The sequence below is a fragment of the Cyprinus carpio genome, chromosome B18 (genome assembly GCF_018340385.1).
Source record: "Cyprinus carpio isolate SPL01 chromosome B18, ASM1834038v1, whole genome shotgun sequence".
Classification (NCBI taxonomy): domain Eukaryota; kingdom Metazoa; phylum Chordata; class Actinopteri; order Cypriniformes; family Cyprinidae; genus Cyprinus; species Cyprinus carpio.
In genome coordinates, this window is record NC_056614.1 from 14,251,836 (window position 1) to 14,276,259 (window position 24,424).

Genomic DNA, 24,424 nt, shown 5'->3' on the forward strand with positions numbered 1-24,424 from the left:
GAGTGTGTATGTGGTCACAGGGCTGGCTTGGTGCCCAGCAGAAGTTGTCCATCCATCACGCATGGGCCACGGCTGAGCAGTGTCCCACGGACCCGCCGGAGAGCCGTACACATATCCATCATGGAAGGTGAGAGTCCAGTTCAACCCATTAACCTGAGTTCATCTCTACGCTGAAACCTTGAAACCACAGGCAGAGCATTAAATGTCAAAGCACTGAATGGTTTGTAATATCATCAAAATGCTGTAGAAAACAGCCAACTTATAATACAGCAACATATAATTTATAAAAATAGGGCAATTTATGCCAGTATAAAGGCACTCAAAAACTAAACTATAACACTTCCAATGCAAGTTATTGTAGGCAATATTTTAGCATGTTTTTGTAGCTTATGTTTTAGATATTTGTGTTGCAACCAGTATGTTTTTTTTACTATGCATATATGTATGTGTGAGTGTATTGTTGTGTAGTAACATTTATAATATATTTAATAAAATATTTATTTTTGGTTTATTTTAAATAATAGTTTCACTCTAATTACTATTTATTGTTATTTAAAAATAATGAATTATGCATTTTTGCCTTTTGTGTGTTTTTTAAAAGTACACAGTGAGTGCATAATTACTATTGTTAAGTTGATAATTCTGATCATATTTTGTTTCCCAAGCACATTTTCCAATTCCAAATGACATCAATCTTTAATTTACTACTAATAATTTTGTATTTAATAAAAATGATATATAATTGTCCATGAAGGCTGGAAGTGGAAAAACTCCTTATATTCAGGTGTGCATAATTATCAAGCAGGTTCTCTTTATAGACAAAATGAGCCAAAAAGAGATTAACCTCAGATTGAAAAGTCAAATATTATTAAATGCCCATGAGGAATTGGTAAAATGTGCTTGGAAAAAAATATGATCAGAATATCAACTTGCATAATAATTATGCACACACTGTATATTCTATGTAAAATGTATAATATATTAAGTAAAAAAGTATTTATAATTAGTTTTATGTTTTTTAATATTTATATAATTTTAAAAAGAAATTAATATAATTATTTCATACAAATATTTTACTCATACATATATATAATAATTGATAATATACTGTTTATATATATATATATATATATATATATATTTAGAGAGAGAGAGAGAGAGAGAGAGAGAGAGAGATTTTTCTTTATTTATTTTTTTACACACACACGCCCTCACCAAAGTTCACAAGTTGACCACATGCAGTAATATGAGGCTGAACCTGCCGTCACTTAGAGAGGAGTGGAGATGCAGGTGCTCCTGTCAGTCACACCACTCTATTTCTGTGCCAGCTGTGTACAGTTAGTACTAACACTTCCCTGTGGCACCAGCTGTGCCATCTTGTCCCACCCATCCAAGGCTTACCGTTGTCCTCTGCCCACCCCTTCATACTGGGTCTCATCTAATGAGCCTGACTGTTAGACTAGCATCACAACAGAGCACTGCCCTCTCTCAACATGAGTACACTCTACATAGACAGCATAGTTAAATCTCTGGTCACTATATTCTCTCTGTGATTCAACACAGAAAAGACCATCTTAAGATGTTGTGAAGAGCTCTTGTCTGTAGTGCGATCGGCTCAGAGAGCTGGGGAGGATAAAGTCAACTACCCTGCATGTGCTGACTGTGAGTCTTCCAGGAGTATTAATACCCTCCTCTGAAAATAGACAGGACCTTCCTGGCCATTTAAGTCACTGGCTGTAGAAGGGAGGAGGAGGTGAGAGGCCTGGGTGGGGCAGGATTGGCCACCGCCGTCTTGGGTGCCTACACTGCCGTTTACCAGCACAGCCAAGCCTTTACCCAGCAGCCCACGGTGGAAATAGGGCACCGGTAACAGCTAAAGAAGTCCGGCAGCTGCAGACGTTCACTTTTCAGAGATAAACATGGTGAAGTGCCTAATCCGCATCACCACCCGGGTGAACGTCCACCTGCGCATGATCAACCACTGCTATCGGGATGTAAAGGTTCGGGTGCTGAGTTTGGGGCCTCGTATGCTTGGAAAGGCCCTGGGCGTGCTGCCCCTTTACCCAGCCCTCACGGGGCAGCAGGACCAGCTGCGGGCATCACCTTTGCCCATGACTTCACCAGCTTATGCAATGCCCACCACAGCTTTAGGTAAAGTCTAATGTGTGTGTGCTTGATTAGATTTTACTGAAGGTCTTTTTCATTAAGATGTATTTTATTTCTGCTGTTTTGATGAAATCGGATTAGGTGGGTTAGAATAGAAGGCAGGTAATGGAATTTCTGTTGGTGTTGCTGTGATGGTGTTTGTTGTCAGTTATCAAAGCTCTTTGAGGTGTGGAGTGCTTTAATTCTAAAGAACGTGAATTGCTGCTCAAACGTTTGGGGTCAGTAAGATTTTTTTTTTTGAAAGAAATTGATGCTTTTATTGAGCAAGGATGCATTAAACTGATCAAAAGTGACAGTGAAGACTTTTGAGCTTTCTGTACATAAAATAAAATGATTAAAAATACTAAGTAGCAAAAGTGTTTTCTACAGTGATAATTAGAAATAAATTACAAGTACTAAATCAGCATATTAGAATGATTTTTGAAGAATCATGTTATACTGAAGACAGCTTTGCCCTCGTAAGACTAAATTACATTTTGAACCCCTAAAGTGTGCCGTGATTTGGTGGGGGGTAATTGAGAATGAATGGGAGAAAGTCACATGAGAGGAGGTAATGCCTCCTGCCTTATTTTGGAATAAATGCAAAATGCTAACTTTTTGAGATTCTTACTTGGCTTTAAAAAATAGAATATGGATTTCATATTATAATGTAAAATTATAAAATAGAATTGTTTTTTATTCTTCTGATAGCATAAGTAATGTTTGTTTCACCAAGAAAATGTGATTGGGACATGAATTTACATTTGATTAATAAAAAAAAAGAAGAAGAAGAAAAGAGTTTTTGTCTCAATTTTTTAGAACACATGTTTTTTATGTGTTTTTTTTTATACAATCTGCAAGTGTAAGACATACAGTGCTCTTACTAATCTTTCAAGGAGTTGCCATCTTGCAAACATCACAACAAGACAGTGTGAAATGCAGCTGAAAAAAGAACTGCAGGAGTTGCAGAAATGCGCAGCATAATGTTTGAAGGACTGCAGCCTGAAACTAAAACCTGACTCCAGCTGTGAAGCATGGTGAGAGGAGGATGATAATATCAGGGTAGCTGTTCATCACCTGAAGCTCGGTGATACAAGAAGACGTAGATACAAGAAGTAATTCACCACTGGAACTGCTTTCACAGAAGAAATTGTGCTCTCATCCAGACATCAATTCTATGGATGCACTATCGTGACATGAGCTGAAGAGAGCATCTAACACAAAGAACCCCAGATATATGAACTGAAGAGTGAAAGAAACAGTTTAAAAAGTTTAAAAAGGGATTTCCAAACTACAGTACTAATAGATGGAAGCTATTACTGCCAAAGAAGATTTAACAGTCATTGAGTGTTCACATTTTACTGTCTGGTCTGTAAATGTTTAAACAGTGTTATCAGTATTGGCGAATGCAAGTAAAGCAGATTACTTTATTTTAACATGGTTGTCACATTTTTATGAATTATTAATGCAGAAATACAGGTAAATACAAAGGCTTCGCAAGCTTTTTCTTATAACCGTATGCTCATGTTTTAAGTTAAACCTGAGCTGTTAAATTCCAGGGTTCTTTAAAATCAGATTAATGAGAGCTGAGTTCAGCTTTATGCACTAAAGCAGATGTGTTCATGTGTGACTATTTTTCTCTTTGGCAGGATGTTTAATATTGTGAATGAGAGGCCTTTGGTTGAGCAGTAAAATGTCACATCGTCAAAAGATGAAATCCTAATCCCTTCACATCAGAATAGAGATATAACATGTCTGCGATGACACGCTCAAGAATCTAATGCTCAGCAAAACTCGTATGCTTCTCTACCCGGGGTTCCTTGAGGAAAAGAGTATGCGAGAAGTGAAGCATGAGGATTTATGGGAGATTTGCAGCATCCTCACTTTGTGGCCTATATGGTCACTTACTGTGACGAATCCTCTTAACATCATGGTGTTAAAGTTATTATGTTTAAGAACAGAAATATACATCCCCTCTCAAATGGATTCTGTATATCATGTAACTTCTGTACTGCATTATAATAGACTGGTATCACAAAACCTATTTAAAGCCTTTCTAAGTTAGTAGCTATTTAAGATTGTGTGCTATATATACATGTGCATGTTGTATGGTGAGGTCTAGTCCTCTGGATTGACCATGTGCAGCTAATTGTTACAACACCTCAGCAAGTTGGCTGTTTGCCTGTCAATATGTGTGATTCCCAGGCCTGTGGGGGCTTGAAGTACAGTGTCTATTGGAGCAAACAAGCTGGGAAGTGTCTTTTCACATTAGCGCTCAGGTCTGCTTTGCTCCGAGCACATTACTGAACTCCAGGCCTGTGATTCAGTATTTAGGGCTGTCACCTTTATGAGACCCTTCTAATATTGTCCCTCAAACACAGTGCACACCTTGTCGTATTTTTCTGTACTTTGTGATTGCTACCTGTCAGGTTGTATGAAATGAACCCTTTGAGGCCGGAATAAGATGCTGTGACTGGACACGATTGACCTGATTTTCCTATGCATTTTTGACAAGAAAAATAAAAAAAGTAATTGCTAATGGCTGACATTTTGTTAATCTTCATCCATATTTAAATGAAACACTCACATTTTAAAATCATATTAACAACCTGGTGCATATAATCAAGTTTCTGCTCTACATTTTTTTCTTTTTCAAAAATTCTTTGCACTCGAATATACGTCAGAATACAGAAAAGATCTGCCATTTGGTCAACTCAAACACGCAGACACCTGTCAAGGAAAGGTCAAACGCTGCCCCTCCTGCTGAGAGAAGCATTTAGATGAATATGTAAATAGCAAAATAAACACCAAAAGTGGCAGTGGTGAGAAGACAGTCAAGGCACATCATATTTATTTAGCGCTTTATACAATAGATTGCTTTAAAGCAAGCAGATTTGCTGTATCGCAGTTTTACTCAGATGTCAGACCTTGATGGACTGAATGGAGGAAATGAACCAGAGAAGATTTCCACATCAAAGGAGGAGGAGCACCAGAGCACACCAATCTAACACAATCACCATGGATCAATGGTAGTTCAAAGGACTGAACTTTTCCAGCTTCGGCGAACTGTTTAGGATTGTTGAAACAAACCTGATTGTTCAAAATGACGTCACACCAGTTGGATGTGCCGCTTAATTTTCACTCAGATAATGCGAAAATGAAAAGCCGAAGTTCTAGAGTGTCTAGACTAGATCGTAATTTATTCTCTTTTTTTCACATTATCGTGTAATATTTTGTAACTGTTGCATGTTTGGACTACTCATTTGATGTACTGCTTTTCACATACAAGGTAGCCTATGAATTTTGTCTGGACCTTCTATATTAAAGGGGACATCACATGGTATGATTCTTAAGGGTCTTCATGAAATGTCTGCAAAATACTTTGGTTAAAATTCCTCAATGGTCATGTACTGTAAAACAACACCCTTATTATCTTGTCAAAAATGGCTCTGTTCACAGTGAGCCGTTTCGGTTCATGTCTCTTTAAATGATAATGAGCTGCTGCTCACCCCGCCCCTCTCTTCCGTTTTTTTTGTGTGTGTGTGTGTGTGTGTGTGTGTGTGTGTATGTAACCAAATGCATGTGAGAAGTGATAAAGAAATAACGCAAGATACGAGTTCTCACACGAGACTGGAAATGTTATTAAAATGGTAGCCCCTTAAGAAGTTTGCAATACAAATGGTCTGTGTGCTGATTCATAACAAAAGGGCAAAAAATAAAAAGATTATGGAGGAAATTGTTGGGGAGACGTGGGGAGCAAGGATTGTTGATTTAGTGGTCTATGACTCCTCCCGCAACTCTGTATCTTGCTCTCTCATTGGCTCTCAAAATAGTGCAGTGTGAACTTGGTATTAGACACAATGGTAACCTAGAAAAGTCAGCCTTGATTTAACTTAAGCAAAGAGTAAAATGTTTTATAATCTTTATAGTCTTTTTATCTTTCTCTTATCTTTCGTCTTCCATCCATCCAGGTCTGGAATCCTTGCGGGACAGTGCCCACTCCACTCCTGTGCGCTCCGTGTCCCACAGCGAATCCTTCATCCCACGTTCGAGGAGCCAGGTGACGGACTCTGGCGACAGGACAGCCGTCATCTCCGATGAGACCTACAGTCCCTCCGACAGCGTGCTGCCCACACCGGTGGCCGAGCACAGCCTGGAGCTGGCGGTCTCGCGCCAGATCAACGGCGCCCCCTGCAGCATCGAGGAGGAGAAAGAATCTGAGGCAGGCACGCCCACTGTGGGCGATGTGGGCGAGTTAGGAGTGGACAGTAGGGCGGCGGGCCCTGTGCAGAGCGCAGGCGGGGAGGCTGCACTCAGCGAGACGGAACAGGTGAATAAGTTTGTTTTAAGTGTACTCCGTCTGCTCCTTGTGACCATTGGACTCCTCTTTGTCTTGCTCCTCCTCCTCATCATCCTCACTGAGTCCGACCTTGACATTGCATTTTTACGTGATATCCGCCAGACCCCCGAGTTTGAGCAGTTCCATTACGAATACTTTTGTCCCCTCAGACGGTGGTTTGCCTGCAAGCTCCGCTGGGTGGGCGGGCTGCTCATTAACAAGTGAAAATGAGGCACTAAAGCTCGTAAAGCCTCCCTTGTTGGGGTCGAGAAGACGCTAAACACGTGGAGAGAGAGAGAGAGACGGAGGGCATCGACCTGTCCCATGAACTTCTTTCATGACACTCCTGCTGACACATGGTGGACCACCAGGCCCACAGCTCCTCTTCTCTTCCACTTTTAGTTCTTTCTCCCCCGTCCATTTTTACACCTTTATTTTTGTTATCTTTTTTTCTTTTTTACAAAGACATTTTTTTTTTTTTTTTTGGTTTCCTTGTTTTGGATTTCAGGTCATTTCAGGTATTTTATTTTTACAAAAAAATGAGAAAAAAAAAACAAAATTCAAAGACTTGAGAAGAATATATCGTTCCTTAAATAGGGAATATGAAATATTTTGTTGCAACGAGAATGTTGCATTCATTTATATTTATTTTAAAATAATAATTATTAAAGTCTTATTAAAGAATGTGGTGCGTTAAGTCAAGTTGGTACGGTAGAGTGGGTTTGGAAAGCACGAGAAAGTTGAAAACCAATGCTTTTCTGAGTTTATGCATAATTCATCCGTCATGTAACTCTTAGTAAATTCTGAAGGCTGCTATAATTTACCACATCAACGATCAGATCAGCAGAGGGTTATATGTAAGGTAAGATTGTGCAAGTTATTTTGGATGTGAGAGATAAGGAAAGACTGAAAATGATGTTATTGATAAAAATTGATTGGTACATGAGTTGTGTATTTGGTGGCTTGAGTTTTAGGGTGTCAAATACGTTTTAGGAATATAATTGTGTTTAGGCGGTAGCAAGCTGTGAAGTACAATTCTTTTAAAAAAAAGTTTTTTCTAATGGATACAGAAAAATTAATTGGTATAAATTGTGTTCTGTCATGTGACCCAATCGTGTCAGTATCTCTTAAAGTTATCATGATTGATTTAAAAGCAACTAGCACCCATAGATCCAATCTAGCTACAGTAGATGTGCAATACTGTAAGGGTTTAATTTTTAAGTAATAAGTGCATAATTTTTTTGAGTATGTGTATTTGCTTTATTATAATTATTTTTTATTTTCCATTCTTAATTTTCTATTCTCAATAGAAAAAAAATCCCACTGTATAAAATAATCTTTCTTTTTTTTTTTTTTTATTCCATATCGACCTTGGTTTTATGTTTGTATTCTGTGGAAATCATGCTATGATTATTCTTAATTACAATAACAATGCTGTACTTTTTGTACAAAAAGTAGTTAGTTTCCTAATATATCAACAGTTTTTCCATGTATATTTTAACAGAAACTGAAATGTTATTTTGTTATTGAAAATTAAATTATACCTTTTTTAGCTCTGTGTTCCAGATGAGGTCTAGAATCTATGGCCTTTCTGTCAAGTGAGACATGGGAAAGATTTTAATCCAGATCTACAATCCATTTCCAATTCACTCACTTAATCAGTAATGAGAAAACCATCCCTGTCCTTTGTATATTGGCCTTGCATTCGAACAATACTGATGACTTTATACACAGTTTAGCCAAAATACTGTGTGTATGTTTGTGTGTGTATGCTCAGACATATCTGAATTAATTGTTGTTTTGGGCAATATGTACTAGAAGGCCAGGTTTAGTCTTCAGTACACCAAGTCCTGATTAGTCTTTATGATTTATTTGAAGACAGAAGATTCTTCCAGTGGCATGCAAGTTGGATAGGGGTTTTATTTTACCATACATAATCTATTTTATGCCTGCCCCTTTGAAACTGCTATTGATGTACTTGTTTTTGTATTTGAGAAAGTGAAAAATAGAGGAAGTGAATGCAAAATGCAGAAGGAGTGGAATTATTTTTGTGTACAGTGAAAAAGAGACCAGGGTTGAGAAACAAGCTATTGGTAATTAGGGGATGTTTGAGATCTTACACTGGTACTCACAATAATTGCAGCTTTTAGCATTAGTTTGTGTTAGCTAACAAGCTTGGCTTTACTAGTACAGTTATTTTAAATGAACAGGCTTCAATCCACCAATCATAATCTGACGTTGTGCCAGAATCACTATGGTGCTAGTGAATAAATGACGGCTGAGATGTTTTAGGAAGCAGCTGACTGTAACAGTAATAGGTTTTACTAGCTGAATTGTGCAGTCATGTCACATGCCTTTATAACCATTTGGAAGAACGGCTGTCTTCCATAGACCACCGGAGCTGAAACTGTTTTTTGCTACGATGAACAAATATGAGGCGCATGGAAAACCGTAGCAGAAACTGCTGAAACACATGAAAAAGAGAGAGGGCCATTGGAGTTATGCATGTCTCTTACCTTGACAAGTATTCATGCATGTATTTATAACATCTCTGATGTGCCAAATTATAACAGCGTTGTGGTGGCACAAGTCCATTTATATTTTTGTAGAATCTGATCAAACAGTTGTTTTTACAGTACAATAATGCAACGGTGTTGCTCTGATGAGTACTTGCATGCCATTGATGATGGGGTTTGATTCAGAATATCAATAAATGGATTTTGAGCTGAGGAAAAAAAAAAAAAAAAAACCTTGGAAGACCAGTTAAAGCTTTAGTTCACCCCAAAATGAAAATTAGGTTTTACCTCCCCAAGGCATCCTAGGTGTATATGACTTTCTTCTTTTCGACGAATCCAGTCGGAGTTATATTAAAAATTGTCTTTGATCTTTCAAGCTGTTTCATGGCACTCAACGGGTGTTGCATTCCTTCAGTCGATGCGTTTTTGTAAGAAAAATATCCATATTCAAAATGTAATAATCACTTGAATCTAGCTTGTGGTCACTGTTGTACACTGGAAGCAGTTCTGGGAGCATGACGTATGAGGTCAGCTTTGCGCATGCGCTGCTCAGAAGTGACGCACACGGAAACGCAGCGGAGAGATCAAAACAAAACAATGGTCACTAATTAGAAGTACAAAACGAGGATTTGTAAAGAAGAATGTCAGAGGATTTCGATATGAGCCAAGAGGAGACTGGTTTTCTTTTGCTAAATTAAAGGAAACTTTGCTACTTTTGATCCTGTAAACAAACGTTGGTTTTCACAAGACTCATCGGCACATGCGCAACGCAACAGTGAGCGCAAACTAGTTTATAGTGATTATTACATTTTGATTATGGATATTTTTCTCACAAAAATGCATCGATTCGCTACAGCAGGCCTTTGTTCACCCCCCGGAGCCGTGTGAGACACTTTTTTTTTTTAACGGAAGGAATGCAACACCCGTTGAGTGCCATGAAAGCACTTGAAAGATCAAAGACCATTTTTAATATAACTCTGACTGAATTTGTCTGAAAGAAGAAAGTCATATACACCTAGGATGCCTCGGGGGTGAGTAAAATGCAGCCTAATTTTCATTTTTGGATGAACTAACCCTTTAAGGTTTTGAAAAATAACCGAAGTGGATCGAATTTTACTCATTGACAGCATTATGTAGCCTCAGTGGTCAGTCCTGCATGGCAGCGCCATTCAATAAGCAATAAACTGAATTATAGAATCATACAGATTAATCATTTTGATGGTTTTTGTGCTGTTGTGTAGCAAGTCAGACTACCTGTTGTTTTCTAAGGAGTTCAGAATGAATCCATTTCCTTTTAAGTTAGACGCAAAATTGCATTTTAACTAAAAGGCTCATTTTATATGACGATTATTGCCAAAATTTGCTACATTTTATACTCATTGTGAGCACTTATCTTGTTTGGATCCTGAAATGTCAGTGTCCTGTTTTTCTGAAGTTTAACGCTTCTCTTCATCCTTGAAATCCTATTGCACAAGTTTCAACTGGTGTCCTGCTTCCTAGACTAGTAGATCAAGGGCAATTGCTACTACTGTCCTTGTGCGCTTCTACTTCATACTTTTGTCTCTAGACAGTTTTCTTGTACTGTATGGAATGGCCAGGTTTGACTGTGATGAATGCAAGGGTCCAGTAAAGGACAATTGTCAGCTAAACTGGATCATTTCTGTAATTATCTAACTGGGTTATTTCACAAGGTCCCTCTGTGAACTTTGTACAGAAGTATTTTTATGCTTCTTGGTATACAAGTGTAAGTATAATGGAAGTTGAACACTTGCCATGACACTATAAAAAGTAGACTTTCAGGAGTATTACTGTACACTGCAGAGTGCAGATAAAGCACTTCACTGGCTTCAAATATACCTTGACAGCATGAACAAAATGTTACAGCTTCAAGCTAAACTATTAAAGATGGTGATTCAAGATCTGGTATGGGTGGCTACAGCTGTTAGATTCTGTTGTGAATTCGTATAAAATGCCTGCTGATATTTAAAGATTTGGACCGCATTCCAAGTAAGGTCAGGATGTCCTCCATGTTTATAAAAGAGATTCCTAGAGTTAATTCACTGAACCACTCGCATTAGAAAGCAGCTGCGTGACGTCTCAGATCGACTTTGTGAGGTTCTGATAAATATTCTACCAGGGGCTTTAAATTTCATCATCATTAGAATGAACTGCTCCTTACATGCTTGCATACAAATTCCCAAATTATTTGGTAAAATCTGACTTCACCTGAACCGTAGCTTTAAGATTTACTATGGCACTGAGATCCTGTAAAGATCAGTGGTGGCAACACATTTCATTTACTGTACTGTGCTTCTGTCACTTTGCCAGCCCCCACAGTCCCCTCAACAGATATGCATATACATGCACATTTGTATATGCATAGATGTCTGTCTGTGGGCATGTTTTTCTGTAATCTGCATCTTTTCTGTTTGGGACTGAAGGTTGCTCTTTAGTTCCTTAATATATGAATACTGAACTATATACAACATTTATGTGCCAAATGCAGTTCCTGTTAAGTCAGATTCATTCCAAAATCATCTTTGTACTGTAGGAAACCTTCCATGAAAATGGTATAAAGAAAATGTTTCACTGATAGTCCCTTGTAACTGGTGCCATGGAAATATTCAAACTTGAAATAAAAATTCAAAAGAGTTTGAGATATCTTGTGGTTTATAGTTCACAGTGCAAACATTCTGTATGTATGAATTAATCAGATGGTTCTCTAATTTGCTAATCCAAGAAATTAATTTCCTTTCCCTCACTGCTTCACTGTGGCATTTCCCCCCAAAATATTTTTTGAAAACTTACTGCAAACTATACTGGCCTCTTAAAGATGATATAGCAACCTGTAAGAAATGGGGTGATAGCACAATTTTTTTTTTAATTTTCTTTTCTTTTCAAAGAAATTTTTTTTAGCAAAAATATATTTGAAACCCACAAAATTTGTTTTGAAATATATACCCTTGCGCTTCAATGTTGAAAATGTAAATCAAAAATGTAAACTAATTTATTTATTCAATATCAGTGTATAAAAACTCTTTACAAATTACAAATATTTACAAAATCACATTAAATGACATTACCAGTAGAAGTATTCTGATTCTAGAGGTGAGAGAATGTTGGTTTGAGGAATGGACGAGCAGCAGTCTGTGGGGTGGGCAAAGCCATGAAGCCTGGCCTCTTCACTGCTGGGACTGATGGAGCCGGCCTGGAACCTCTGCCTGCACTTCGATTACCACCCCTGTATCCCCCTCTTCCTCCTCTTGATGAGGACCAGTTATTGCTGTATCCACTACAATAGGGGTTGAGAGGGACAGTTAATTTTGGTTCATATAGCCGATATGAAAGTCCGCACAATCCATCAATACTTCTGCTGTAACATACTGACCCTTTAGAGGAGGAGTTTTGGCTGCTGGCACCTTTTCTTCTTTTGGGTTTTCTGGAGTAAGACCCTTGCTTTCTCTTTGCTCCTCGTCCAGAGGTGCTTCTGAAATAGGTTGATGTGGTGTCCCCTTCATCATCGTCATCTTCCTCGTTTTGATGGCCTCTTGTTGTGTCAATCCACCCTGAACTCTCTGTCTGTGCCTCAGCTGCAGAGGAAGTGTGAGAACATTATATCTCTTAAAGGTGCCATGTGTAAAAATTGAGGTAAAAATATCCAAAAAATGACCTACACGCATCAAAAGAATGAGAAGAAATAAGGGCGATGATGTCATTAAAAAAATGTCAAGTTATAGTGCTGCAGAGATATCAACCTTAATTAGCATTAGCATTACTAGCCACGGCCCGACAGGTGTCGTAATATGTCGTAATAGTTCGGCCATGGGAGGCGGTATGCGGGCAACATAACCACCAGCCAACCTGCAATACACGAATAACTCGCACGGCTTGTGGGCGTACTTGAAGCTGATGTCAAGCAACCGCGCTCGGAATCACAAATCAAATCCAATAAGAAAAGGAGCCGAAACTGAGTAAACATCGGCACTGCTTTCCATCGCTGGAGACAACTGATGGACTTGAAAGAAATGAGCTTCGACTCCGAACTTGCACCATTTCTTTTGGATTGGTAAGTAAGATGCTGTTAGTATTTCGCTAGAAGTTTGTTTTATACGTTTGCGTATTTTTTTCGGTAAGTTATAACATAGAAATGTATCGAAGGCTGTTCGATAAACGTGCTAATGTTAGCGATGGCTAACCGTAGCTGCGTTTGATAGTAAGCTAGCTATAACTTACCCACAGATCCGATCCGGTTTTCACCTGTTATCTACCAAAGCCCGTCTCTACCAAGCTGATGCTAAAATGTAACATTACCTAAGAAGCTTGAAATGTCTTCGATGATAATGAACCCGAGAGAGAGAGAGAGAGAGAGAGAGAGAGAGAGAGAGAGAGAGAGAGAGCGCGCCACGGGCCGCGCGCGCACTCTCTCACTATATTCAGAGCGGTCAAGTTTTTGAAAGCGTGTGAAAAGAGTCAATTGCGTGTGTCTCACGGTGAATGCTTGAGAGTTGGCAGCTCTGGTTACGTTGGTTGGCGCTAGCTTGGTCAACATCAGCTGTCTGATGTTGACCAATGATGTTGACAGAATGCTGTCTGTCAAATTAATTTAATTCAAATAATGTGTATATACAATTCAAAATGTAATATGAACAAAACGAATATGAACATATTCACTGGTAAAGGTGAAGGGGAGTAGCTTGAAGATGTCATGTTTCAAAATCACTTGAAATCACCCAACGTTCCTCTGGAGGCAAAAACGTCCTTTAGGCTTCGGCTATGGCTCTAGGGTTGTTGTGAAGGTAGGGGCGGAGCATTAGAGACTATGCCGTTTCTCGTTTGTTACTCTAGAGTAGACCAATTCACTTTATTGAGGCATACTGCCCCCATCTGGTATGGAATGTGGAGTATGACTTGATTTTTTTGCCAGACATTACACATGGCTCCTTTAAGCTAGGAGTATGACTTGATTTTTTAGGTTGGCTGTTTTGAGCTAGATGAAATACGATCTGTTTTAAAGTTTATAGGTAGAGCAAGCCAAATCACAACTGTAGTATGGCTTCTTATTATATTAAGTATTTTGAACTTATCTTAGACTAAGCGAAATTACATTGACGAAATAAATATGTATGAGGCAGCTTTAAACTAATAGTAATATCAGCTAGTAAAATTAGAGGATCCATATAGTATTTTTTATATATATATATATATATATATATATATATATATATATATATATATATATATATATATATTGTAACTTTATACACCCTAAACTTGCAATCACATTAGCGATATTTCATTGCCAATAATATAGCAGTGTATGAAGCATTCTGTTGGTCAAAGTACTGAATTTGCATGACCAACTGGATTTTGTCTGTGGTAAATGTGACCAAATCTTATAGATGCGTATTTAAATTTCTAGACCTGGGGACTGCCTCAATTTAGAATGCTAGTCTCTAAAACAAGGTTGAAGCTAGAAAGGTTTACTGTAATGTAGGATTATTTATTGTGTCATGGAAAGCGTTTATCTTGAGGACATAATCTATATAGTGTGCTGTCAGACCCTCACCAGGCAGCTGCCACTCTGAGTACTTCTGCAGCAATTCAATAACCTCAGCTCCATACTTCTCCAGCTTGTCTTCGGTCACACCATCAATCTGCAGCAGAACCTCCGGATCAGACGAGAGAGTTTCTGCACAGAAATGCATCACAATACATTTAACACCAAGCACATGGGGATGTGAAAAAGAGGAAGGGAATTAATTGCTTTAATTTAATGAGGTGTTTCATCCTCGTGACACATTATGTAAAGCTGCTTGAAAAAAAAAAAAAAAAAAAAACTTAAGTAACTTCTGTTAAATCAGCACATTTCAGATAATAAATTACAGCATAATGTAGCCTTAATTAAATTATTAATTTACTCCTTCCCTCCCCAATTTATTTATTTATAACATAAACAAAGGCTTTCAGAAACATTTACAAGTGATAGAATATTATATGTAATTTGTGTAGATTATATGTAATGAAAATTTGCTAACCAGCTATCTTTTTGAGTGTGGCTGTGGAGAAAATGTTGTAGTAATGAATGCCAAAGACTTTGCCCAACTTCTTGCACAGATCATTGAGTTCCTGTAGACATTTTTTAACCATCTCCTCTCTCTTAGAAACATTCTCAATCACAGAGGCTTTGTGCTTCCTGATGCTGGACGCAGTCTCAGTCTCAACAAACTCAACCTGCAATGGGGTATGGTCATTAATAGAGCATACAACATCGGTATTGGCCATAAAGATCAGTGTCACAGGTGAGAATAACAATATTAATAGTCTAACCTGCATGCAACCACTCAGTACACTCATGGCTTTAGGCCCAGCAGAGATATAGGCCACTGCCTGCCCCTTGTTAGTGATGTAGAGGTCCTCCATCAGAACACTATCCAGCACCAGTTTCTTAAAAAGCCTCTCAGCATTGTGTTTGGAATATGCTGCTCCTACTCCGAACATTCCGGACTGGATCCGAGCACTCTTGGAGCCTGCCGCACAGAGATATTCTTATTGAGGCCTCGAGCAGCCATCCTGACAGGCATTAAATCTCAAGCACTGGATGAGGCAAAGGATATTCATAGTAATATTCACACTATCATTTATGACGGTCAAATCCTGCTAGGCTTCTTACCCAGAAATATGTCGACCAGCATGTTGAGAGTGAGCCTGTTCTGCTGGGCGGATTTGCCATATCTGTTTCCAACCTTCTCACAGTTCTCCTGCACAAACCTCACAATCTTCTTCACATCATCGGTGACATTTCTTGATTTATATTTCTGGAGACAAGCATTAAGATGTATGAATTTGTATTTGTATCTGTAACTAACATAAAATGGCACTATATTCAAAATACCAGTAAACAATTAGTCAAAGCAAGTATCAATGAAATTGTTTGGCAAGCAAACGTTATCCAATTCCAAGGAATGGCTGTGAACAATTATACAGTTTATTGTTATGCATGACATTTGCATAATGCACGCTATAAAGAATGAAATTATTCTATGATGGTCTTACATGTGGTCTGGCACAATTGTCACAGATGACTTCAGGATGCTCTTTACAGAAGCTTGTATTGAATGTGTGCTCGCCGAAGTAAGCCAGCAACTGGATTCTCCTGCACTCGGCCACATTCTCACAGAAGTGCACCATGCTGTGCAGGTTGTTGATGTGGGTGGCTTTGGATTGCTGGTTGCCATCTTTATCCACTGCAATTATATTAACCGTTATGTAGGCCACACTCACACAGACAGGTTAACTATGACTGTACAATAGTGTCTGGATTTTAGATGACAAATGCATGTTTCTGTAGATCACCTTAAAACATGTAATTTAACTGAATAACAAATGCAACATTTAAAGTGCTCTGTTATATTTCTATGTATTGCTCAGTTTTGTTAAAGGTGCAGTAGGAGATTTAGCCTGGTAGCACTGAAAGCGAACGTCCAACCCACCCTGCGATAGCCGTCCATGCCACGCCCCCTGAAGGCATTTACACACACAGATTAGATGACCAGAGGCAACATTACTACAGTTTGCCTGCCATTCTCGCTCTGTCTGCAAAGCGTACAGGATGACGTATCCTGTCTGTGCAAACAGGGTGCGCAGAGGTACATGTGTTGACAGGCAGGTAGGAAAGTCAATCAAAATGCTTGGAACGAGCATTCTGATTGGACAAACATTTCTTGGTCCTATGCCTTCCACAGAATATATAAATACAGATAAATACATTTAGACCACTTAACTCGTCAGCAGCCATATCACCCCGCAGCCCAAGACTGGTTGCCCACTGAAGCTAAGCAGGGTTGAGCCTGGTCAGTACTTGGATGGGAGACCTCCTGGGAAAACTAGGTTGCTGCTGGAAGAGGTGTTAGTGAGGCCAGCAGGGGGTGCTCTCCCTGTGGTCTGTGTCAAATGTAGTAACGGGGACACTATACTGAAATAAAGCACTGACTTTCGGATGAGACATTAAACCGAGGTCCTGACTCTCTGTGGTCATTAAAAATCCCAAACTTAATGTTTGCTCTCAGGATGTGAAGAGACTTTCAACCAGCATAACAAAAAAATGCTTCTAAAGACAATCGCCTATTGCACCTTTAAGGGATTGTTTACAGTGAGTTAACACACCAATACAGGTCCTTCTCAAAAAATTAGCATATTGTGAAAAAGTTCATTATTTTCCATAATGTAATGATAAAAATTAAACTTTCATATATTTTAGATTAATTGCACACCAACTGAAATATTTCAGGTCTTTTATTGTTTTTAATACTGATGATTTTGGCATACAGCTCATGAAAACCCAAAATTCCTATCTCAAAAAATTAGCATATCATGAAAAGGTTCTCTAAAGGAGCTATTAACCTAATCATCTGAATCAACTAATTAACTCTAAACACCTGCAAAAGATTCCTGAGGCTTTTAAAAACTCCCAGCCTGGTTCATTACTCAAAACCGCAATCATGGGTAAGACTGCCGACCTGACTGCTGTCCAGAAGGCCATCATTGACACCCTCAAGCGAGAGGGTAAGACACAGAAAGAAATTTCTGAACGAATAGGCTGTTCCCAGAGTGCTGTTTCAAGGCACCTCAGTGGGAAGTCTGTGGGAAGGAAAAAGTGTGGCAAAAAAACGCTGCACAACGAGAAGAGGTGACGGACCCTGAGGAAGATTGTGGAGAAGGACCGATTCCAGACCTTGGGGGACCTGCGGAAGCAGTGGACTGAGTCTGGAGTAGAAACATCTAGAGCCACCGTGCACAGGCGTGTGCTTTTGAACCAGAAACAGCGGCAGAAGCGCCTGACCTGGGCTACAGAGAAGCAGCACTGGACTGTTGCTCAGTGGTCCAAAGTACTTTTTTCAGATGAAAGCAAATTTTGCATGTCATTCGGAAATCAAGGTGCCAGAGTCTGGAGGAAGACTGGGGAGAAGGAAATGCCAAAATGCCTGAAGTCCAGTGTCAAGTACCCACAGTCAGTGATGGTCTGGGGTGCCATGTGAGCTGCTGGTGTTGGTCCACTGTGTTTTTATCAAGGGCAGGGTCAATGCAGCTAGCTATCAGGAGATTTTAGAGCACTTCATGCTTCCATCTGCTGAAAAGCTTTATGGAGATGAAGATTTCGTTTTTCAGCACGGACCTGGCACCTGCTCACAGTGCCAAAACCACTGGTAAATGGTTTACTGACCATGGTATTACTGTGCTCAATTGGCCTGCCAACTCTCCTGACCTGAACCCCATAGAGAATCTGTGGGATGTTGTGAAGAGAAAGTTGAGAGATGCAAGACCCAACACTCTGGATGAGCTTAAGGCCGCTATCGAAGCATCCTGGGCCTCCATAGCACCTCAGCAGTGCCACAGGCTGATTGCCTCCATGCCACGCCGCATTGAAGCAGTCATTTCTGCAAAAGGATTCCCGACCAAGTATTGAGTGCATAACTGAACATAATTATTTGAAGGTTGACTTTTTTTTGTATTAAAAACACTTTTCTTTTATTGGTCGGATGAAATATGCTAATTTTTTAAGATAGGAATTTTGGGTTTTCATGAGCTGTATGCCAAAATCATCAGTATTAAAACAATAAAAGACCTGAAATATTTCAGTTGGTGTGCAATGAATCCAAAATATATGAAAGTTTAATTTTTATCATTACATTATGGAAAATAATGAACTTTTTCACAATATGCTAATTTTTTGAGAAGGACCTGTATATCCTAGCTTCTTTACAAGAATAAATAAAAATCCTGCAGAACATACTAGCAATGAGTCTCTTGATGCGGATAACATCACTGTAGGAATAGAAGAGGATGCAGTGGGAAACCTCTCCATCTCGACCAGCTCTGCCTGACTCCTGGTAATAACCCTCCACTGACTTGGGCAAACTGGCATGGATCACATAACGCACATCTGGCTTATCGATTCCCATGCCAAATGCTATGGTGGCACACATGACCTAAAAATGAAAAATGGAATGGTTAAAAATAAAAGCGGTATTTCTGGGAATCTGGGAAAGTGAAATTGCCCGGTCAAAAGCGCTGGTCCATGTTTTATAATCATTTTAAAAACTGAGTGCCTCACCTGGCAGCCATCCTGGTTAATCCATTTATTCTGGACATATTCCCGGTCGCTGTCACTCAGGCCAGCATGATAAGCCAGCGCTGCGATCCCAGCCCTCTGAAGACTGTCAGCCAGAGTGTCGCAGTCATTACGAGACAAGCAGTACACAATCCCCGAGTCACCCACACACAGTCAACATGATTTATAGGGTCTCCATGCTGTGGTGAGAAATTATAATTGCTAAAGACGGTCTCAATCTGGACAGCACTCACGTGGGTAATATTTCTTGATCCACTGAATGCATTCCTCATCAACCTTCTTGGGCTTTTTTGGCAAAACTGAATATTTGAGATTGTGCCTGTTGAAACTCATAGTGAATCTATAAAAAACACAATTTGAATATGACTAACACATGTATTTGATATCTATAGATTTCATGGCTGACTGAGTATCAAAGAATAAATAACTGGTAAGATTTTTAAACAGCACTTGTGAGTGCCATTAATCAGAATGTCATGCTTTTTACAAAAATGTGAATCAGCAGTTACTTGCAGGAAAACTTACACCTGAGGACGGGTCATTGCCAGCTGGTTAAGAATGTCTTTCTGAACTCTAGGAGTGGCTGTGGCCGTCAGTGCCATTATAGGAACATTGGGAAACATCCGCCTGAGCTCATGTAAACGCTTGTAGTCTGGCCTGAAATCATGACCCCACTGAGGAAGAAATGGATCTATTTCTTTTACAATGTTTTTGCTGCTACTTTTTACAGTGCCAATATTTTCCATTTATGTAAAACACTGTCTTGTCTTCACTACTTAAATCACATATATTTGACTGTTCTTGTTGCACTATACAATTTTCAGTTAAGTTTACCTGACTGACACAATGGGCCTCGTCAATGACTAAGCGAGCCAGCAGACCCCTTTCATACAGATTCTGAAGGGCACTGATCATCCGTCCACTTGCACACACCTGAGAACAAAAACTACAAATATCAATATTGTTATAGATATGCATGCAAACTTGCAATACACTTGTCTGATCTGAATCCCACCTTCTCAGGAGTGGCATAAAGCAGTTTAATGGGGGGATCCTTCCTAGACAGCTGCATATAGATCTTTGCAGCCTCACTATCTTTTTTGTCCCCAGATAAACTAGTTGCACAGATCTGAAACACAAGTCACAGTAAGCAACCGTTTTCATCAGGTTAAGACAATTACTATGCACAAGGAAAAGACGGACTTACATCTAATGTGGTAAGCTTTTGGACCTGGTCAACTATGAGAGACCGTAGAGGAGAAATGACAACAGTCACTCCAGCAGAGACACAAGCAGGAAGCTGATAGCAGAGACTTTTACCACCACCTGTAAAGGGGTTGTGCCGAATTGTAACATTTAGTCATTAGGAAACAATTTTATGCTTATACACTAAAAAAAGTACAATCAAATGATATATTTGCTATTTTAAGATTATGGGCATTGACCAAAGTCTACTTACAGATTTGTGAATAAATAAATTTATTTTCTTACTATTTTCAAATATTGCATAAAATTATTTTTAATTATAAAATAAATTTGCAACTGATTTTCACCACTGGCCATAAATATCTTTATTGTAAAACCCCCGGGAAAAAAAACGACACTGGCTGACCACTAGTTCATGAACACTATATCTATACATGCATATTAAACATGCAAAACATTATGCAGCCAGACATGCTGCAGGTGTAGACAAGACAGTGTGCTGGGATGTCTAGTCTAACATCAAAATAAACAAGAAATATGAGTCATAATGACTCATGTTGCTGTAACATTTTTAACAAACCTGTAGGCATCAGTACAAATGTATCTTCTCCTAACAGTGTGGCATTAATAGCCTCCAGCTGATTGAATCGGAACTGATGCAGCCCAAACTTCTTATGGAAGATCTTCATCATCTCTGGGCTGTGAGGAAAGCTGAAGCCTCTAAAGCGGTCATGAGCTGGGTTTCTGTACACAGGTTCTGCAGATCAAGGCATAAACTGTTACCAGATAACTGCTCATCGTGCCATTTCATGGATTCATTAATTACATGAACTAGACTGTAAGGGATATTACATTACTTAAACCTACCAGTGTTGAATGTTTTGGTAGGTTTTAGTGCTGGTGGTGTTACAGTCTTTCTCTCCAAAGGTTTTGAAGGCCCTCCCTCCCGCACTGATGCCGTTTTTGCATCAAAGCGGTCTCTTGATGCCAAGACACTTGGAGGTTCTTCAAAATAATCTGGAACATCAGTCTCATTAAAATCATCAATATCAAAGTCATCAATAAGGAAGTCATCAAGTGGCTCTGTATCTGCTCGAGAACAGTTGGGTACTTCCATGTTGGTTTCAACACTGCTCTCAGCATTTCTCTTTCCTGAATCTACTCTTTTGGGGGAATAAAACAAGTCAACCTGATCTCCACCCGAAGTCTGATTGTTTGACTCGTTGAAGGACAACCTTGAGTAGCACTTATCCGTTTTTGACACAGATTTGCTTGAAGGGGGACTTGACCTGTTTGAGATGTCCCTATAAGTTGCTGTTTTTGCGGTGCTCTTAGGATTCCAGGAACCACCAGGGGTCTCAACCCCATTGAAGATGCAGTCAGAATCCTCAAACACACTGTCATTTTCCAAAGATATGACGGAGGCAATGGACTTGTGAAATGAAAAGCCTGTTTTGACAGCCTTTTCTGATGTCACTGGGGTCATAGATGATGTTAGACTAGAGGGTGTGACTCCAAACCCTTTTCTATTAAGCAGACTAGAATATGGAGTTGCTGCTGGGCCTAACTGAGATGTTCTAGATGGTGCACCATTAGCAAGAATCCTTTTCCTGTGGTAAAGACAGAGACACAGTATAATGGAGAGTTATATTAGTTATACTGAAACAAGCAGTAATGTCATCAAACACCAATATAGTAATAGAAAACAATACAAATTAATATCACGCTTTCATAACTGGAACATTTCCTCCCTAACGAGAAATAGGGTGAATTTTACAAAAAGGCCACCTGACACAAAAGAATTATGCCACAATGCCAAATCTTTTCAGGGGTTAGAAGAACAGCCTTTATTTTTAAAAGCTGACTTTATACAGAATATTTCATATTTAAAAGCATATTTTATGCCAAAAAAGCAAAAAAAAAAAAAAAAAGTAATAGAAGACTATTCAAAATATATTTTTTTACCCATAGAGAGAGTTCTCCTTTGTTGCTTTACCTGTGAGCTCTCTGCACTAACAGTTCTGTGCCGCAGGTCAATGCTATGAGCTCATGCTCTGGAATAGAGTCCACTAGATGACAAATAGACTCCATAACAGTAAAGAGAGCATCATCAGGTCCTAAAACAAATACATGCACATTAGACACATTACATCATTTCATCTATTTACATCAACCATTGCAAATGGTTGAATACAAAAAAGTTAAATCCTGCATTAATGATACCTTTTAATTCTCTAGCAGGTTCATCAAAGGGTGCTGACAGGTTTGAGGCAGACTCATGACGTGGAGCATTTTTGTCAGCATGTGTAACAGGGTCAGATGAACTATAAAACAGAGTTTTAGAAAATAAACTTAAAACAAAAAGAAACTGTAATTATGCCATTTTTCACGTTACCTTTTCTCCTTTTCTGAGTCAAAGGGACTCGTCTCATCAGGACCAGGGGATGGGGGGATGAAATCCTCATAAAAGTTGTCTGTCTCAGTCTCATCAATGTCTATGTTTGTCTCAGCCCACTGCTCTTCTGCAGCAGCTGCAAGTCAAATGATTGGTATTATTTCGTTGTGAGCTTTATATTAATATCTAAACACACCAATCTTTTCTTTATTAAGTGGTGAATGATGAATTGTTGTGGTAAACACTGTGGAAATTGAGGTGCACTAACTTGTCAAACACTTGATGTCCTTTTCATTTTTATCTGGTGTAATACACTCAATGATCTCCTCATCTTTAGTGTCACTCAGTAACACCTTTTGCTGGACTGATTTCTTATGTCTTTTGGATTTTTTAACGGGCGAGTCCTCTGGCTCTCTCTCAGCAGGCTCTGTGCTGACTCTATTAGCATCTGTCAGGACTTCCTTTGGGGTAATTATGGATTCTGTAACCTGTGAACCTCCCTTTAATGTAGTCTCATCTCTCTTAGCACAAGAGGAATTTGGAGACGTGTTCTGGTCCGATACACTTAGCTTTTTTGTAGAGGTCTCTGTAACTGGGGACACTATTCTTGCCTTGACTGGGGTTTCAAAATCATCCAAATCATCCCATTCATTGAAGGAGAGTTGGGAGATGTCACACTTAGGTTCACCCACAGTTTGATCCTTAGGTAAGGCTGCAGATTTTGGCAAATCCTTAATGGTTGATTGGACAGGAGGTGTTTTGTTCACAGCAAATGGGTTGACTAATGGATTAACAGTATTTGTCTTCGGTCTGCTGGGTGCAGCGAAGAAGTTGACTTTCGGAGCAGCTCTCTCAGGCTTTTGTGAAAACGTCACAGGAGTTTTGGTTACTTCACAGCTGCTGGGAATATTGACACTCCTGTTTGCTAAGACATGTGCACCAGTTACCTTTTGAGGAACTTCCACTTTGGTGATACCTGATGAAGACTTCTTTTTGAAACAAAACCCCCTAAACAGAGAAATTTCAGAGGTTAGGCTACACATATGAAATGTTGACATGGTCAGTTCACTTTAATTTGTCTATCTATCTATCTAGTTAAAGACTGTCTTTGCAGGCGCTATTATTCCTGTGTTTTTATTCTGTACTTAAACATATCTATCTATCCATCTATCTGTTTTGTATCGGACTGTTTTTATTCTGTACTTTAATCTTTATTAACTATCCTGCATCTGACTTTTTTTTTTAATTACTCTGTAGCTAAATCTATCTATATATAATAATGTTCTTACCCAGGCTTTAGTTTCAGCAGTGACAGCTTGTTCTGTGCAGCATTACTGTGTCGTTCCAGTTGCTCCTTTAGGTTGTTTTGAGGAAAACTCGGCATTGTGTGCGAATTTATAGTAAATATGAATCCTCAGTATTCATGTATATGGCGTTTAATCAACCCCACAAACAAATACAAACGCAGAAAAAAACAACAACCATGCTATGTTAGAATTAATGCGAAATTACAACACTTGATTTAACACAAAAACACACCGAACGCGAAAATACAAACGCAGAAAAAAACAACAACCATGTTTGCTATAGTTTTTGTCTTTTTGTGAACAGTTTTGTGAACATTAAAGAGAAAGAAAGAGAAAGTGACTTTAAATGCCTTTACAATTACCGCCACCGAACACAAATATTTTTAT

The 24,424-nt window shown here is 39.0% G+C and overlaps 2 protein-coding genes across 4 annotated transcripts in view; one reads left to right on the forward strand and one right to left on the reverse strand.

Moving 5' to 3' along the window:
• LOC109112782 (FERM domain-containing protein 5) overlaps window positions 1–9,214 on the forward strand; it is a 103,262-nt gene extending 94,048 nt beyond the window's left edge. Inside the window, exons 14-15 of the mRNA XM_042743958.1 lie at window positions 21–127; window positions 6,117–9,214. Coding sequence (XP_042599892.1) covers window positions 21–127; window positions 6,117–6,709 — 700 coding nt within the window. The 3' untranslated portion in view covers window positions 6,710–9,214. The remainder of the gene's footprint in view (window positions 1–20; window positions 128–6,116) is intronic.
• LOC109071908 (Bloom syndrome protein homolog) lies at window positions 39–24,273 on the reverse strand. Of its 3 annotated transcripts, none has more exons than XM_042743956.1 (22): window positions 24,020–24,273; window positions 22,999–23,738; window positions 22,731–22,866; window positions 22,559–22,659; window positions 22,332–22,452; window positions 21,203–21,945; window positions 20,916–21,092; window positions 20,337–20,455; window positions 20,145–20,258; window positions 19,964–20,062; window positions 19,655–19,803; window positions 19,363–19,469; window positions 19,112–19,272; window positions 18,791–18,986; window positions 16,054–16,244; window positions 15,671–15,815; window positions 15,328–15,527; window positions 15,036–15,231; window positions 14,567–14,689; window positions 12,389–12,590; window positions 12,084–12,292; window positions 39–177 (listed from the first exon to the last, which is right to left on the reverse strand). In XM_042743956.1, the coding sequence occupies exons 1-21, from the start codon at window positions 24,112–24,114 to the stop codon at window positions 12,103–12,105; spliced, it is 4,305 nt and encodes a 1,434-aa protein (XP_042599890.1). In that variant the 5' UTR covers window positions 24,115–24,273; the 3' UTR covers window positions 39–177; window positions 12,084–12,102. The 3 variants fall into 3 exon arrangements, with proteins under 3 accessions (XP_042599890.1, XP_042599891.1, XP_042599889.1); XM_042743957.1 differs by lacking the exon at window positions 39–177 and having other exon boundaries at window positions 11,992–12,292; window positions 22,999–23,587; window positions 23,678–23,738; XM_042743955.1 differs by lacking the exon at window positions 39–177 and having other exon boundaries at window positions 11,992–12,292.
• Between the last annotated feature and the right edge of the window lie 151 nt (window positions 24,274–24,424).

Excerpts from the sequence above, each read along its gene's own strand:
- LOC109071908 (XM_042743956.1), bottom strand. The coding sequence starts at position 24,114 with ATGCCGAGTTTTCCTCAAAACAACCTAAAGGAGCAACTGGAACGACAC. Across the intron at positions 20,456-20,915 it reads ATTTGTACTGATGCCTACAG|GTGGTGGTAAAAGTCTCTGC; the intron begins GTTTGTTAAAAA and ends ACCCCTTTACAG. Across the intron at positions 20,259-20,336 it reads AAAAGCTTACCACATTAGAT|ATCTGTGCAACTAGTTTATC; the intron begins GTAAGTCCGTCT and ends CTTGTGTTTCAG.